Source organism: Xenopus laevis, chromosome 5L (assembly GCF_017654675.1).
Source record: "Xenopus laevis strain J_2021 chromosome 5L, Xenopus_laevis_v10.1, whole genome shotgun sequence".
Taxonomy (NCBI): Eukaryota; Metazoa; Chordata; class Amphibia; order Anura; family Pipidae; genus Xenopus; species Xenopus laevis.
Window position 1 is genome coordinate 77,910,636 of NC_054379.1, and position 19,209 is coordinate 77,929,844.

General features: G+C 39.4%; 1 protein-coding gene across 2 annotated transcripts in view; it reads right to left on the minus strand.

Annotated features, from left to right (window-relative positions):
* gprc6a.L (G protein-coupled receptor class C group 6 member A L homeolog) overlaps window positions 1–16,816 on the minus strand; it is a 30,689-nt gene extending 13,873 nt beyond the window's left edge. For both annotated transcript variants that reach the window (XM_018263273.2, XM_018263272.2), the window contains exons 1-3: window positions 16,540–16,816; window positions 10,709–11,012; window positions 8,311–9,165 (exon numbers count right to left, since the gene is read on the minus strand). In XM_018263273.2, the coding sequence (XP_018118762.1) occupies window positions 8,311–9,165; window positions 10,709–11,012; window positions 16,540–16,733 (1,353 nt within the window). In that variant the 5' untranslated portion in view covers window positions 16,734–16,816. The remainder of the gene's footprint in view (window positions 1–8,310; window positions 9,166–10,708; window positions 11,013–16,539) is intronic.
* Between the last annotated feature and the right edge of the window lie 2,393 nt (window positions 16,817–19,209).

A 19,209-nucleotide genomic window follows, 5' to 3' on the forward strand; every position in this document is an offset into this window, starting at 1 on the left:
GCTGTGTGAGCTTGTTCACATTTTGTCTAAATATTGATAATATTATCGTCTCTAGAAAAACCACTTGAGTTACTTTTTTTCAAGCAGCATTCATATATTTTACGTAATCCGTATCCACCGCTGTAGTAGTGTATACGTTGACCTTGTAGGCATTATTTGCACACTGTTTTCTTCAACCCGCCATCTAGCTGTGTGACCTTGTTCACATTCTGTCTAAATATCCATAATATTACCGTCTCCAGAAAAAACACCGGAGTGACTTTTTTCAAGCAGCATTCATATATTTTACGTAATCCGTATCCACCGCTGTAGTAGTGTATACGTTGACCTTGTAGGCATTATTTGCACACTGTTTTCTTCAACCCGCCATCTAGCTGTGTGACCTTGTTCACATTCTGTCTAAATATCCATAATATTACCGTCTCCAGAAAAAACACCGGAGTGACTTTTTTCAAGCAGCATTCATATATTTTACGTAATCCGTATCCACCGCTGTAGTAGTGTATACGTTGACCTTGTAGGCATTATTTGCACACTGTTTTCTTCAACCCGCCATCTAGCTGTGTGACCTTGTTCACATTCTGTCTAAATATCCATAATATTACCGTCTCCAGAAAAAACACCGGAGTGACTTTTTTCAAGCAGCATTCATATATTTTACGTAATCCGTATCCACCGCTGTAGTAGTGTATACGTTGACCTTGTAGGCATTATTTGCACACTGTTTTCTTCAAACCCGCCATCTAGCTGTGTGACCTTGTTCACATTCTGTCTAAATATCCATAATATTACCGTCTCCAGAAAAAACACCGGAGTGACTTTTTTCAAGCAGCATTCATATATTTTACGTAATCCGTATCCACCGCTGTAGTAGTGTATACGTTGACCTTGTAGGCATTATTTGCACACTGTTTTCTTCAACCCGCCATCTAGCTGTGTGACCTTGTTCACATTCTGTCTAAATATCCATAATATTACTGTCTCCAGAAAAAACACCGGAGTGACTTTTTTCAAGCAGCCATAATATATTTTACGTAATCCGTATCCACCGCTGTAGTAGTGTATACGTTGACCTTGTAGGCATTATTTGCACACTGTTTTCTTCAACCCGCCATCTAGCTGTGTGAGCTTGTTCACATTTTGTCTAAATATTGATAATATTATCGTCTCTAGAAAAACCACTTGAGTTACTTTTTTTCAAGCAGCATTCATATATTTTACGTAATCCGTATCCACCGCTGTAGTAGTGTATACGTTGACCTTGTAGGCATTATTTGCACACTGTTTTCTTCAACCCGCCATCTAGCTGTGTGAGCTTGTTCACATTTTGTCTAAATATTGATAATATTATCGTCTCTAGAAAAACCACTTGAGTTACTTTTTTTCAAGCAGCATTCATATATTTTACGTAATCCGTATCCACCGCTGTAGTAGTGTATACGTTGACCTTGTAGGCATTATTTGCACACTGTTTTCTTCAACCCGCCATCTAGCTGTGTGAGCTTGTTCACATTTTGTCTAAATATTGATAATATTATCGTCTCTAGAAAAACCACTTGAGTTACTTTTTTTCAAGCAGCATTCATATATTTTACGTAATCCGTATCCACCGCTGTAGTAGTGTATACGTTGACCTTGTAGGCATTATTTGCACACTGTTTTCTTCAACCTGCCATCTAGCTGTGTGAGCTTGTTCACATTTTGTCTAAATATTGATAATATTATCGTCTCTAGAAAAACCACTTGAGTTACTTTTTTTCAAGCAGCATTCATATATTTTACGTAATCCGTATCCACCGCTGTAGTAGTGTATACGTTGACCTTGTAGGCATTATTTGCACACTGTTTTCTTCAACCCGCCATCTAGCTGTGTGAGCTTGTTCACATTTTGTCTAAATATTGATAATATTATCGTCTCTAGAAAAACCACTTGAGTTACTTTTTTCAAGCAGCATTCATATATTTTACGTAATCCGTATCCACCGCTGTAGTAGTGTATACGTTGACCTTGTAGGCATTATTTGCACACTGTTTTCTTCAACCCGCCATCTAGCTGTGTGTATTATCGTTTCCAGAAAAACCAACTGAGTTTTTGTTGTTGTTGTTGTTTTTTTAAAAATAATGCCAGGCAAAGGCAGGCCGCCACGCAGAGGCCGTGCTAGGGGCCGTGCTGCTATGCAATCCTGTGGCCCTAGCAAATTGCCCAGTTTTAAAAAGCCAATGACCCTGAACTCCCAAAATGCTGAAGAGGTAGTTGACTGGCTTACACAGCACACCCCATCCTCTACCGTTTCTAACTTTACCACAACATCCTCCTCATCCTCCACTGCTATGGCCACCCCACGTAACACTTCCTCCACCACCGGTGCCCCTTCTTCACTGGGGTCAGAGGAGTTATTTTCCCATGAGTTTCTTGAACTGAGTAATGCGCAACCATTATTGCCAGAAGAAGATGAAGGAGATGAGGACCTTACACCAGATTTAATTCTGGCAGAGAACACGATAGAGATGGACATAATGAGTGATGAGGAGGAGGTCCCCGCTGCTGCTTCCTTCTGTGATGTGTCAGAAGAAATTGATGCATCTGAGGAGAATGATGATGAGGAGATTGATGTTTTGTGGGTGCCTAGTAGAAGAGAGCAAGAGGAGGGTAGTTCAGATGGAGAGACGGAGAGTCAGAGAGGCAGTAGGAGAATAAGACTTAGAAGAAGCAGGGAGGACAGCCCGCAGGGATCAGTAGGGCAACAACATGTATCGGCACCTGTGTTCAGCCGGCCAACGCACCCGCCATTGCCGCCAATGCCGCCAACTTCTACTGTTACCGCCAGATCGCACACTTCCAAAAAGTCAGCAGTGTGGGATTTTTTTAATGTGTGTGCCTCTGACAAAAGCATTGTAATTTGCAATGAGTGCAGTCAGAAACTGAGCCTTGGTAAGCCCAACAGCCACATAGGTACAACTTCTATGCGAAGGCACATGAGCGGCAAGCACAAAGCACTTTGGGAGCAACACCTCAAAGGCAACAGGCAAACTAAAAGCCACACTCCTTCTGGTCCAGCATCTTACTGCTCTACCTCTGCTCTCCTTGACCCGTCTGAACCACCCTCCACTCCGCCTTCCACCTTGACCACCTGTTCCCATTCCCAGTCATCTGCCACCAGCCAAGTTTCTGTGAAGGCCATGTTTGAGCATAAGAAGCCAATGTCTGACTGTCACCCCCTTGCCCGGCGTCTGACAGCTGGCTTGTCTGCACTCTTAGCCCGCCAGCTTTTACCATACCAGCTGGTGGACTCTGAGGCCTTCCGCAAATTTGTAGCAATTGGGACACCGCAGTGGAAGGTACCCAGCCGCAATTTTTTTTCTAAAAAGGGAATACCACACCTGTACCAACATGTGCAGAGCCAAGTTACCGCATCTCTGTCACTTAGTGTTGGGCCAAAGGTCCATATGACTACTGACGCATGGTCCTCCAAGCATGGTCAGGGCAGGTATGTCACCTACACTGCCCACTGGGTGAACTTGGTAATGGCTGGGAAGCAGGGAATGGGTAGCTCAACAACAACAGTGGAGTTGGTGTCACCGCCACGGATTGCACGCGGTTCTGCCACCACCTCTACTCCTCCATCGCTCTCTACCTCGTCTTCTTCTTCTTCTTACTCTGCTGCTGGGTCCTCCTTCTCCTCCTCCACACCTGTGCACCCCCAGCTCCCCCTAGGCTATTCGACGTGCCAGGTACGCCGTTGTCACGCTGTCTTGGGGATGACGTGCCTGGAAAGCAAAAACCATACCGGATCTGTACTCCTGTCATCTCTGCAGTCACAGGCCGATCGGTGGCTGACCCCACACCAACTGCAGATCGGAAAAGTGGTGTGTGACAATGGAAGCAATCTGTTGGCAGCGTTGAGACTAGGCAATTTAACACATGTGCCCTGCATGGCACATGTGTTAAATTTAATAGTCCAACGTTTTGTCTCCAAGTACCCAGGATTCCAGGACGTTCTCACCCAGTCCAGAAAGGTGTCGGCCCATTTCAGACGTTCCTACACAGCCATGGCATGCCTTGCTGACATTCAGCAGCGCTACAACATGCCAGTCAGGCGTTTGATTTCTGACAGCCAGACTCGCTGGAATTCAACGCTCCTTATGTTGGAACGTCTGCTGCAACAACAAAGGGCCGTCAACGAGTACCTTTTTGAACTGGGTGGTAGGACTGGATCTGCACAGCTGGGGATTTTTTTCCCCCGTTACTGGGTGCTTATGCGCGATGCCTGCAGGCTCATGCGACCTTTTGAAGAGGTGACAAATATGGTCAGTCGCACCGAAGGCACCATCAGCGACCTAATACCCTTCGCTTTCTTCCTGGAGCGTGCCGTGCGACGAGTGACAGATGAGGCTGTAGACCAGCGTGACGAGGAGCTGGAAGCGCACGATTTCTGGTCGGAATCACCAGAACGAACCCAGGCACCTGCTGCAACGCAGGGAGAGGTGCCAGAAGTGGAGTCAGAGGAGGAAGGTGGCTTTGTGGAGGAGGAGGAGGAGGACCAACAGGAGCAGGCTTCCCAGGGGGCTAGTGGTGACCTTTTGGGGACCCCTGGTCTTGTACGTGGCTGGGGGGAGGAGACCGTGGATGATGCAGTCCTTGATAATGAGGAAGCGGAGATGGATAGCTCTGCATCCAACCTTGTGAGAATGGGGTCTTTCATGCTGTCATGCCTGTTGAAGGACCCCCGTATCAAGAGGCTTAAGGAGAAGGACCTGTACTGGGTCGCAACGCTACTAGACCCTCGGTACAAGCATAAAGTGTCAGAAATGTTACCAACATACCACAAGTCCGAAAAGATGCGGCATTTACAAACCAGCCTGCAAAACATGTTGTACAATGCTTTTAAGGGTGATGTCACTTCAGGAACTCATCAACATTCCAGGGGCAGAGGTGCCAGTAATCCTGCCACGAGCACACCTGCAAGGACAAAGCCCTTTGGCCAGTCTGTAACGTCAGACATGCAAATGTTTTTCTGTCCAAGGCAGCGCCACAACCCTTCTGGATCCACCCTCAAAGAACGCCTCGACCGGCAGGTAGCGGACTACCTGGCATTAACTGCAGATATCGACACTCTGAGGAGCGATGAACCCCTGGACTACTGGGTGCGCAGGCTTGATCTGTGGCCAGAGCTGTCACAATTTGCCATGAACCTCTTGTCTTGCCCAGCCTCAAGTGTGCTCTCAGAAAGGACCTTCAGTGCAGCAGGAGGGATTGTAACTGAGAAGAGAACTCGCCTAGGTCACAAAAGTGTCGATTACCTGACCTTTATTAAAATGAATGAGGGGTGGATCTCGGAGGGTTACTGCACGCCGGAAGACTTGTTCTGACTTCTATGCAGCTGTCCTTCTCTTCAAGCCTCATGACTCCACACACAGCTGTCCTTTAGCGTCCTCCTCCTCCCTCCGCCACCGTTACAAACTAGGGTGCAAACCCTACTGGTTTAATTTTTTCTGGCCTCTGTGCTTCAGTGGCTGCAACCAAAAAAACTGGGCAAACAATGTCTACAAGGTCAACGTATGGCAAAAAATGACTATTTTCAGCATTTATATGGCATATTTTTTCTGGCAACTGTGCTTCAGTGGCTGCGTCCAAAAAATGCATATTTTCAGCATTTATATGGCATAATTTTTCTGGCTTCTGTGCTTCAGTGGCTGCAACCAAAAAAATTTATATTTTCAGCATTTATATGGCATAATTTTTCTGGCAACTGTGCTTCAGTGGCTGCGACCAAAAAAATGCATATTTTCTGCATTTATATGGCATAATTTTTCTGGCCTCTGTGCTTCAGTGGCTGCAACCAAAAAATTTATATTTTCAGCATTTATATGGCATAATTTTTCTGGCCTCTGTGCTTCAGTGGCTGCAACCAAAAAAATGCATATTTTCAGCATTTATATGGCATAATTTTTCTGGCAACTGTGCTTCAGTGGCTGCGACCAAAAAAATTTATATTTTCAGCATTTATATGGCATAATTTTTCTGGCCTCTGTGCTTCAGTGGCTGCAACCAAAAAAATGCATATTTTCAGCATTTATATGGCATAATTTTTCTGGCAACTGTGCTTCAGTGGCTGCGACCAAAAAAATGACTATTTTCAGCATTTATATGGCATATTTTTTCTGGCCTCTGTGCTTCAGTGGCTGCGGCCAAAAAAACTGGGCAAACAATGCCTACAAGGTCAACGACGTTGACCTTGTAGGCATTGTTTGCCCAGTTTTTTTGGCCGCAGCCACTGAAGCACAGAGGCCAGAAAAATATGCCATATAAATGCTGAAAATAGTCATTTTTTGCCATACGTTGACTCAACGTATATGGCAAAAAATTACTATTTTCAGCATTTATATGGCATATTTTTTCTGGCAACTGTGCTTCAGTGGCTGCGACCAAAAAAACTGGGCAAACAATGCCTACAAGGTCAACGTATGGCAAAAAATGACTATTTTCAGCATTTATATGGCATATTTTTTCTGGCAACTGTGCTTCAGTGGCTGCAACCAAAAAAACTGGGCAAACAATGTCTACAAGGTCAACGTATGGTGAAAAATTACTATTTTCAGCATTTATATGGCATATTTTTTATGGCAACTGTGCTTCAGTGGCTGCGTCCAAAAAAACTGGGCAAACAATGCCTACAAGGTCAACGTATGGCAGTTGTTTAAAGAGAACAGTAGATTACTAGCCAGCAAAGCTACCTAAGCTAAAATGTCCCTCAAATCCCTGCAGACTTCTGTCCCTCCAATACAGAGCAGTATCAAGCAGATTACTAGCCAGCAAACTTACTATCATCTGTCCCTGAAATCACTAACAGCTCTCCCCCTACACTATCTCTTCCAAGCACACACAGGCAGATTTTTCAGATACATTTTTGCCCTTGATCCCCCTCTGGCATGCCACTGTCCAGGTCGTTGCACCCTTTAAACAACTTTAAAATCATTTTTCTGGCCAGAAATGTCTTTTCTAGATGTTAAAGTTCGCCTTCCCATTGAAGTCTATGGGGTTCGCGAACCGTTCGCGAACCGCTCGCATTTTTGCGCAAGTTCGCGAATATGTTCGCGAACTTTTTTTCCGACGTTCGCTACATCCCTAATCAGATACATAAACCTTTGTAAGCCCATTGTGAGACATAAGTGATGCACCATTTTAATATACTTGTGCAAAATAAAGTACTTACAGGTTTAGTGGATTTTGCGTTAAAGAGCTTTTGGTCCAGGCCCATTAAAGGGGGTGTTCACCTTTGAATTAGTAATAATTTGACCCAATTTGCAATAACTCTTCATTTATTATTGGTTGTGGTCTTGGAAATATTTAGCTTTTTGTTCTTGAGCTCTCAATTTTGGAATTTCAGCAGCTATCTGGTTGTTAGCAATTAACTCTAACAAACAGGCATTGATTTGAATGAGAGACTGGAATGTGAATAGGTGAGGGCCTGAAGAGAAAGATACATGATAAAAAGTATCAATAAAAATAAAATTGTAGCCTCACAGAGCATTAGTATTTTGGCTGATGGTGTCAGTGACCCCCACCTAAAAGCTGAGAAGGCATAATGAAAAACAATTGAAAGGTTGCTAAGAATTGGCCATTCTATAACATACTAAAAGTTAAAGATAACATAAGGGTGATCTACGCATTTAACATCTATTTACTCCAGTGTCTGCCTCAGTTTTGTTATCCACCATCCCTCTGATTTTCCAAAATGACATGTAATATGGTCTTTAGACATAATTTTCTCTTTAGAAGAGCCTGGGACCATAACCTTACTCTGCAGTCTACACTGATCAAATGCCCTGTCTTAGTAACTCTGGAAATACTGGTGTATATATAATATAACTGACAAAAGTGTCCCTATATTTACAACTTTATTTATGTAAAAAAAAGTGTATACATGTGCAATGGCATCAGGAGACCAGTAAATAACTGCTGATTCGTTGCTGTGCATTATTAGACCTGGTGCAAGTTTTGCAGCTTTTATATGACTATATCTGTCTATACTTAGACAGAGGTGACAAAGATATAGATAGGCTTTATAAAGGACCCTGCATGGTCTAAAACATTGAGAGTCAATTAATTCCTTTTAAGCAGTTAATATGCTCTTTAGATCTTGTACTGCATTTTAATGATGAAATAACATGAGATTCTTACACAACAGGGAAAATATAGTCATTTAAAAGGTTAAGTAGTGCATTTAAAAACAACACCAGTGGCTGAAAGGTGAGAAGTGGCAACTTCATGTAAAATGAAAAATCCTTAAATCATTTGCTAGAATTTACCTGCCATGGAGCAAACGTTGTTGTGGGATTGCAAATTCCATTAGAGCATAACATTTTGTTTAATGCTTTTGCTATTGCGGTAACTGCTAGGTAGGCACTGTACGTTCCATCTAACTCAATATTCCTGTCCAAGTAGTCATCGCTTGCAAGGGAGATATTTCCTGTGCTGCAAGCCAAAGGGGACTTGAAGTTGAGAGACTGTGATTTAGTGCAGTTGTGTGGTGATGCTTCTAAGCAGCGTTTATATTCCTTGTACTGATCTGTACATTCAAAACGAAGCCTTTTGTACTCCTCTATGAATACATTTGTTGCATGAGGTCCAGCACTCAAACTCCGCAAATACATTCTGAACCCAGGCACTTCTCTGTTTTCAAAGGAAAAACCAAGTATATTTCCAACATGTTCAATATCTGGCATTGCAGCCACCTCTTGTGACGTAGACCAGTTATCAGTGGCAATCCATACTCTGGAAATGTTCTGTTTGAGAACTTCATTAAATAGTTCCATAACAATTGGCACTTTTAAAGCAAGAATCACAACTTTGGCAGGAGACTGCTTTATTGTACCAATTACTGCCTTTATGGATACATTTACCCCAGGGTTGCCTATGTCTGCCGGAAGCTTCTCCTCAAAGGCAATACACACAAACTTGTTGTCAAACTGCATTGCTAAACTTTCCAAAATGGAGCGCCCATAATCATCGTCGCTTGAAATGAGACCCACGTAGGACCATTTAAATTGACTTATAAGTTTAGAAAGGGCTTTAGTCATATGTACGTCACTTGGAACAGTTCGCAGGAATGATGGAAACCTTCGTTTATCACTTAAGATTGCAGCAGACGAACCATAACTTATCTGTGTACAGAAAAATGTAATACATATGTTATATGTATGGATGCATACTGTAGTAAGCAGCTTTTGTGGATATTTTGGTTAAGGGCATTCCTGCTGTTTTGCCATTGCCTTATAATTCATTTCCTGTTCCTGTTGTTCCCTGTTCCTGTTTAAGCTGAGAGCAAGTCTGGAGCAGGTCTGTCTTACCTGCCATGTTGTAATAAATGGACCAAAGTTCCTGTGCTTGTCTGATTTCTTCACCTGAACTAACACAGCAGAATCATTTAACCCACTTCTAGCCAAGCAGTTTATCACAGATACAAAGTCAAACAAAAACTTAAATCTAAGGTTAATGTCAGACGAGGCTGCATCTTGGTTTTTCTCCATCTGCATTTTTCTCTGCAGGTGAAGAGAAGCTGATGCGCTCAGCTCCCCCATGCCTCTGCACTGAGCGACACAGTGTTGGCCTATGTGCAGACAAAAAGAACAGATATCATGGAAACTATAGGGAATATTTACTTACGTGCAAATTTTCACTTCAGGCCATACAACTTTGTCAGATGTTATTTTGTGACAAATACGCATACAGGTATTTATCAAAATGCAACATTTCGTCTCGGCAAGGGAATGTTGCCGTACTTTTTTTCTATCGTTACTTTCTTCCTAGCAAAACTTCATTAACTTAGTTACACTTGGGTCATTAAATTTAGTGGTTATATAAAGGTCATATGCAAGTATTTGTTAGTGATGTTGGTGAAGTTGCTGGAAGTGGCCACTTATTATTAAAAATGTCTAAGAAAGCAAAATAAAGATAAAAGTTATACTCTATTGTCCTAGACATGAGCCTACCCTAGCGTCTGTGTTCTTCACCTTTTAGTAAATTGGCAATGTCCCTGCAAATTGTCATTTTGGCAAATTTCAAAATAAAACTCTTTAGTAAATTTGCCCCTATGTATTTTTTTACTGATCTGCTCTTTGTGTCAATGCTGTGCCTGTTTGTGCAAAAACACAGTGTAGCAGAAGGGGATGCACCTTGTCTGACATTAGCTTAAACTAAACTACCCCTTTAAAATTATGACTGACTGAAGTGATTGTAAGTTGTTTTATGTGTGGGACATTCAATGACCTTTTCAACAATGGTTTTCTGGCTATTTATGTATACGTATCGATTTTATGAGGGACTATTTTAGCTAATAACAAGTTTACAGATATGGGAAGGCATTAGCCATAGCTCCAAACAGTGATCATCCCAGATTTCACTTTAATTCACTTTCCAGGGGAACTTCCAGGAGCATCAGGAGAGAAAATAGACATTTGTCTCAAATCTTACTCTAAACAACTTCTTTTGGGCCAGCCCCAAAGTTTTGGACTAGAGCCTCTTACTGGTGTTTTTTTTAAAAACACCAGACATATTTTAAGGGGAATCTTTTGATCTTTATAGCTGCCAAAAACAAAAATAAAAAATGGATAATGCTTAAATTTTCTCTCCATGGAAAATCATGACAAGCTGTGACTTGGGGCTATTGCTGGCATTTAATTCTTGTGCTTATATTCAAATACTTACCTGAGGCACAAGCTGAAAACCAAGCAGTCTTGCCACTGCAATGGAGACTTCAGAATAGCTTGCACCGACAACCGCTTTCACTAGTGGTGGACGATCTGTAACATTGCATATCCCATGTAATATTCCGTATGATGAATCTTGATATCCAGTTAATTTAATTGTTTCTTGAAGACCTCTGGATGCATCTCCACAGGTGTCATAAATCGCATAACCCAATTTGATACCAGGCAAGAGACTGAATCTGTTTATTCTTTCAATAGCATGGACCATCCCAAGGGATCGCAAAAAGCCTCTCAAATCAAACCTAAAGCACAAAGAATCAAATAGATATGTACAAATAAAATAAATAGCCGTGTCATTGTCAATCACCGAGTATGTTGTTCATCTTCATATTCCAGTCTTTTATACAAATCAATGCATGGTTGCTAGGTTACTTTTGACCATGGCAACCAGATTGCAGATTAGGGGTACAGCCATGGGGTCGAACGTGGCGCCCTCCTATGCAAATATATATATATAAGAAAATATGAAGAAAAATTTATCTTTACAAACTGGTGGTTTAAAAAACGTTGTCTAAAGTGGTTATGCGTACATTGATTATGTCTTTATGCTATGGAGGGGGCCACGTTCATCTCTTGATCAATTCTTTTGGGAGATCAATTCAGTATGCACACACATAAAGTTTACAATCCATGTTGATCCAAAGGAGATAGCTTTCCTGGATACTAGAGTACTGTATATGTGGCTGATAGTAAGCTGCAAACTGATCTATTTACGAAGGAGACTGATAGAAATACTCTTCTACACTTTTCCTCCTTTCATCCCCTACAGACAAAAAACTCACTGCCCAAATCTCAATTGGCTCAGATAAAAAGGATAGTGTCAGATGAGGGACTTGCACAAGTGAGAATGCAGGAAATGACACAGAAATGTATTAGTAGAAAATATCCTAGGAAGATAGAAAGTCAGAGAGGAAGGATGGAACAAGTGGATAGAAAGAGCTTTTTAACTAAATCAGTAAAACAAGAGACTTCCAGGATTCCTTTTGTGTCAACCTACAATACATTAAGTGACCAGTTTCGAAAAATACTTAAAAAACATTGGAGTATTCTACAAACAAATCTAGGAGAAATACCCAGTTTCCAAAATCCACCAGTCATGTCTTTTAAAAAAGCACGGACCATTGGGTCTATGCTGGTAAAAGCAGATGTTGGTTCAGAAATAAAATGTAAACAATCAGTGCTACGCCCAGTGAAAAAGGGAACCTTCCCGTGTTGCATGTGCAACTGTTGCAATAATGTCCAAAAAGGTGAAGTGATTTACCACCACCCAAGAAATGGGTTCCCTATTCCTATCTCTGGCCAATTTACGCGTACGACTACATTTGCAGTATATGTAATTAATTGCCCATGTGGCCTGGTATATGTCGGACAGACATCACGTATGGCCAGAGATAGGATTAGGGAACATAAATCAGCCATTAAGAATAAAAGAATGGAACAACCAGTGGCACGGCATTTTGCAGAAATTGGACATGCTGTACACCAGCTAAAATTTCAGATAGTAGAGGCAGTTCAAAGGATGAGAAGGGGTGGTAACCGTTCAAAAAAATTACTGTATAGAGAAGCCTGGTGGATTCGGAAACTGGATAGTCTGTCACCAAATGGATTGAACATGGAATATGACTTGGTTCCTGTTTTTAGGTACCTTATTGTTTTTACATTGTTTTAATGTTCTCTTTTTTTCACAGTATTTATTTCGATACAATTGGCCACATAGAAAATGGAACATTGTAACAAGATAAGTGGAGCTTTGTATTGTTTATGTGACACATTGTTTCTTTATGTACCAATGTTAAAGCAACACTAGATGGTGCTATGCTGCAGTAAGATAAAAGGAGGAAATGTACATATGTTAATTAGCTTGATAAAGAGCCAGGTGGGCTCGAAACGTTGCTCTGCTGTTGCCCTGCATGTGAAAAATAAAGGCTTTCTTTTAATCGGAGTGCTGCCCATTTGAATTGCTGAAACTGCAAACTGTAGAGCTGCTGAATAAAAAGCTTTATAACTCAAAAACCACAAATAATATTGAACTTTTAATTTGCATGGTTTTTGAGTTATTTAAGGGGGAATGTAATATCAGTCACTTCAGCAGAAATCATTCGCAATCCATTCGCAATGCAAATAAATGTTTGCAAAGTGAAAAATGTTGCCTTTGTGAACACTTTGCTCTTCATTCAACAGTAGGATAGCGATTGCGAATTTTATGTGTAATAAAATTTCGCATTCCCAACCCCTTTTTTTGTAACAAAATATCTAGCAAAGCTCCAAAACAGCTATTAAAAGTTGGCAATGTGCAATTAAGATTCGTAATGCAATAAAAGCCTAATGAAGAATATTATATTGCGACATGCACATTTTTATTTGCAAAGTTTTGCTCCTTGCAAATAATATTACATTTTCCGCGTAGCTTTTTATTCAACAGCTCTCCAGTTTGCAGTTTCAGCAAGCTGGTTGATATGGTCAAAATTACCAAAGCAACCATGCAACCAAAAATTGTGCAAAAAAAGCTTTTTTATATAATAATCAATAAATATAAAGAAGAAGGTCCAAAAACCTAATGAATAGGGAAAAACAACACACACAATTGTATTTATGTTTTTCCCTATTCATTAGGTTTTTGGACCTTCTTCTTTATATTTATTGATTATTATATAAAAAAGCTTTTTTTGCACAATTTTTGCACAACTGTTGAATTTTTGCAGCAAGGATCGTCCTGTATAGAAGAGGATTTTTTATCACTTGAAAATTGGGACTAATTATTATTTTTTCACATAAATCATTTTTTCAAAAAAAGTTTTAATGTCTTTTAAAACTTCTTAAAAAGCTTTTTTAAGTGCTTATAATGTCTCTAAAGTTTTTTGATAAAAATGTCCACTTAGTACGTACTGTTCACAATGCATTTTGCTTAACTTATTCACTCATATTTTGAATCATTGTGTTAATTATGCAAATCACCAAGGGTTTTTAAACACTGTTTGAAAGTGAATCTGCATGTCTGATGAAGGGGCACGCCCCCGAAACGTTACATCACTTGACGAAATAAACGTGCAGGGGAGATCCCCGCTACACCAGCCTGTGTTGTTTGGCTAATCTTCTTTGCCTATTCTACTGAAAACATATACATATGCCATAAAGTAAGAAGCAAAATATGTATAGAATGTTATAATGTGTTATTGCATGTATGTACTTGTAGCAGTAGAGACACTTCGGGCTTTATGCTTAATAATTTACAGTGTGAAAGCCAACAAACGTATAAACTTGCATAAAAGCCTTGGTAGCTACCTAGTAAAATTGTATCCAATGAAAACAGCAGCACTCCGGTGTTATTGAAAAGGGTGAAAAAAGTTTTCACCCTTCTCAATAATACCGGAGTGCTGCTGTTTTCATGGGTTACATGTAAAGTTTGCCCTGGCAGGAGGTACAGCTTTTATCTGGGGCTGCAAGGAGCTTAGTCCGCTTTTGAATCACACTTGAACCAAATTCGTTGTACCTAGTAAAATTGGCTACATAGTTAAAGATTCTTCTGCTAATTTTCTAGACTACAGTGCTTTTTTCTCATATTCTTCAACTGACTTTTGACAGATATGATTATGGCGTATATTCCGGAACTAAGGAGCACATTTACTAACAATTGAATTTCCATTTTCTTTCCACGAAACTCTAAAAGCTTGTGGTTTTCTAATTTTTTTAAAAAGCTCTAAAAATTTTAATTTTTTAAGTGGAAAAACCACAAAAATGTATTATGTTTTGGTAGTCGAGGATGAGTAGAGTATAACAGTGCTTTATTAGCAGGTTCATGCAGCAGTAGCTGCACTCGAACACTTTAAGCAGTATAGAAAGTTCTATGTATACACAGTATAACTCTTGTGTGCAGTGACACCTACAGGCCATTTGAATAAACACCACACTTCTAATATGAAACATTGGTAAGTAAAAGCTGTCGAGGTCCTGTAGAAGTCATCTGGAGCTGCACTGATCCTATTGGACTGTTTTAAATCCATTCAGACATTTTGAGGTTTCTTATAATTTTTTCCTCCTTGTCTGAAAAATCATTTTTTTAAAGGTTTCCAGTATTTTTATTGTTTTTTTAGCTTTCTGCATAGTTTTCTGTGCATACTTTTTTAAATCGGAGCTTTTAATAAATATCATGACATTTTTTTAGTTTTAGATTTTGTAAGTTTAGTCGTAGTTTTAAAAACCACTACATCTGATAAATAGGCCCCCACAGGTGCCTCCATATTGGAAGTTATGGTAAAGCCTTCCTGCTAAAGCGCAACCAAGGCAGTTGTTGACCGGAACTCAATTACAGACTAGATTTGCCCTTTTTGTAGCTCATCAGTACAGTGTAAGGTTTCTTATCAAGTAAAAAGCAAAAGAGTCATTCTGGGTTGAAGAAATAATAAACATTCATGACATTAGTTAGCCCGTTGTCCAGCTTAGTTTTTTATTTGCAAATGACATTTGAGGTAACAGGGGCACCATGTTTTGTCAGAACTTATTTGTACTTTAGGTGTGGGCTTCCAGAGGTCATACCAATGATTGTACTGTTTATTCTTTTTAGATTCTCTGTAGGTAAGCCACGGGAAATCTGCAATATTTATAATAAATGATGAGACATGTTATTGGTTGCTGGATAAATAATGGAGTGACTCAGCAAATTTGCTTTAGCACAGTTCCCATAACAACTAATGAAATCTGCTTTATGGTTTCTCCCTGCAGCAGCCTCATAAAAGCTAATTGCTCATTGGTATGAGAAATTCATATAGAGAGATGACAGATAGATAGATAGATAGATAGATAGATAGATAGATAGATAGATCGATAGAGAGAGAGAGCGAGAGATAGATAGAGCGTGAGAGAGAAAGAGAAATACCTAGATAAAGAAGCAATTTACAGACAAAATATAAAGGTAAATACAACTTGAATTAAAGATTACGTTTTCTTATCAGGCACTTTCTCTATATAAAAGGCCAATACCTGAAATATGTATTTCCTCTGGGTAATAAAGGCTTTTTATCAAGGGTCCGTAATGATGTGTAACTTGACTTCCCATGGCAGCCACATAAGCTACCTGTGATCCATAATGGACCTTTCACCCTGAGTCTGCTCCCCCTATTTAAAACATAACTTTGTTGTACAGCAGTCTATAAAAACACAATGCCTCCAGCTCTATGTGTTTTTTCTGTCCTTATGCCACAGAGGATGTAATTTTGAATAGAAACATTGGCTATGCCACTTTGCTACATCTGACACATGTATGCTGCTTTCATTCTTTACAATGCAATGCTTAAATGCTGAAAAACAGGACAGGTGGCAGGGACAAAATGCCCAGTGCTGCAACTAAAATAGTCACCATTGTAGGCACATAATGATAGAGAAAATCTATTAAAAAAAATCACGCTTGAAGGGATCAAACTTGAATTTGTGTATATGCTTGTAAAGATAGCTGGCTGCATTTGTCCTTTTGTGTCAAATCTGTTGAATAAAAATATCAGTGAAACAACACTAAAAGTTGCATTGTTTTTTTCAGAGTAGAATCTTGTAGATAGTAAGCTCTTCTGGACAGAGTCCTCTTTTACCTACTGTATAATTCATCTGTTTTTTTTTTTATGTAATTTATATTTTCACAATATTCCCTAACACTGTGGATTACACTTTATAAAGTTGCTAATAATTATACTCTTTAGAATTTCTATTCTTTTATACTAGAAGAATATAGCAATATTCTGCATGATCATTCCAATATTCATGAATTTGAAACAAACTTACCCAGTACAGATGAACTCAGATGGTTTGGTATAGATCCCTAAATCTGGTATCTCTTTATGTATGGGAAAGAGTCCTCCTATCATTATGTCCCCTTCAAGTCTGGCATATGAATCATCTGGACTGTTGTTGATCAGTGTTGCTGAGCCCAGAATGAAGTAACACAGGAAGCTCAGAGGCCTCACGATACCAAACATCTTGCAGCTAATATTCTTCTACAACAGTTCCTGCCATACTATTCAACAGAATGTCCTAACTTCCATTGAACCTGTCTAATAGTCCTGCTGCTGGGAACAGAAGAGCGCGCTTATAAGAATAAACAAGGTGTGCCTAACATGTTGAGAGGACATCTTCCCTGAGGCTGTGTGGAACATTACTGGAACTATGCACATTGTCCTGTTGATGGTATATTCAACCTGTGTAAGTTACTGTAGAACAGGTTGAGATGAGGAAAATATATGGCAGTAATACTAAGATTGGTGAATTCCCTGTTTGTCTAGTCTAAAACATAGCACCACATTAAAAATATGTTAATGACCAACTACCCAGCCATCAAGTAATTGCAATTTAGCCAAGGATACTTATACAGCATAGTATATCGTTATTATAATAAAATGTGTGTGTGTGTGTTATATAACATTTATGCTGAGGTGAATTCTGCCCATTGTTTTGATTTTAAAAAATCATTTTTTTGCTAGTCACCCCCCCCCATGAGTAGAAAAAAAAAATCTCTCCCTGCTCTGCTGCCTATGATAAGATTTAGTGCAGCTCAGAGCCCCTGGTAATTACTCCACTGTTCATTGTACTATTCTGTGAAAACTAAATACAGCTAGTGCATTAGATGTCTTTAGACTATAACTGCTCATTCGATCAGGAGTGAATTAAAGGTATAAAAACATGATAAATTAGCATGTCACATTAAAAAGAAAGAGACAGAAAATAGTTCCAACTAAAGAACTCATTCTAAGTTTATGGTAAACTGAGTAAACAGGTGTAAAAGGACCATAAATTCCCAGCTAGTCATCACCATTCAGCAATAGTTTTGTACCGCAAGATGGCAAAGGGAGATTTCTACCCCTCAAAATAATAAAAAGTCATTATCTGTAGCTGTAAATAAATGGGTTGGCAACCCTAATTGACAATGATTTGGATGCTGTTCCTGATGTACAAATGCTCTTCATCATTAGAACCAGCATTCCAAAAATACAACCAATGGGTTATGGCATACATCACATACTGTCTACACTACCCACTGCAGATCACTTATCATTCACATGAATAGAAGTGTCACAGATAGCTCAGTACAGTTACAAACATGAATGATAATGGTGGGTAGCAGGTTACCCATGCTGCTAAAGAAAGTGATCTGCAATGGGTCACAACATTATGCCCACCACCACAACTAGAGGCAATCAAAACACTGAGGGGCACATTTACTTAGCTCGAGTGAAGGAATAGAATAAAAAATACTTAGAATTTCGAAGTATTTTTTTGGCTACTTTGACCACCGAATTGGCTACTTCGTCCTTCGACTTCGAATCGAACAATTCAAACTAAAAATTGTTCAACTATTCGACCATTCGATAGTTGAAGTGCTGTCTCTTTAAAAAAAACTTCGACCACCTACTTCGCCACCTAAAACCTACCGAGCATCAATGTTAGCCTATGGAGAAGATCCCCATAGGCTTTCCTAGCTTTTTTTGATTGAAGGAAAATCGTTCGATCGATGGATTAAAATCCTTCGAAGGATTTAATTGTTCGGTCGAACGATTTTTCCTTCGATCATACAAACGAAGGAAATGCGGTAAATCCTTCGACTTCGTCATTCGAAGTCTAAGGATTTTACTTCAACGGTCGAATATCGAGGGTTAATTAACCCTCGATATTCGACCCTAATTAAATGTGCCCCTTAGTGTGACATACTGTAGCACTTTAACTATATTAATGTATATGTTCATATACTGTACAATAAATACTAAATATTATTAGAGATTGAAATATTGAGTAATTATTGAATGACCGCATCCATTTTATATGAATGCTGAAAATAGTTTCACATATCATAGCATTGTGATTAGTAAATATGAATAAAATGAACATTACTGATTGACTTTTATACAAAGTATATTAAATTATCCCCAGTATCAAATTACTACATACAGGTATGGGACCTGTTATCCAGAATGCTTGGGACCTGGGGTTTTCCAGATAATGGATCTTTCTTTTTGGATCTGCATACCTTAAGTTTACTAGAAAATCATTTAAACTTTAAATAAATCCAATAGGCGGGTTTTGCTTCCAATAAGGCATAGTCATATTTTACTTTGGATCAAGTACAAATTATTGCAGAGAAAAAGGAAATCATTTTTAAAAATTTGGATTATTTGGATTAAATTATTCAATGGGAGACTGCTATCGCATAATTCATTCTGGATAATGGGTTTCCGGAGAACAGATCCCATACATGGTGATATATTCCAGCAAATGTCAAGCAATACCACATGTGACTTACCCAGAAGCATAATTATATTAATCACCATTTTTCTTGTAGCTGCTAGATTTTTATAATAAACAATACCTATTAACCTCAATAGCAGAAACGAGGCATATATATAGTGTTTTTATAGACATCACTTTTACTTATGATATTGTAATCTGCTGAGTCAAGGTTAC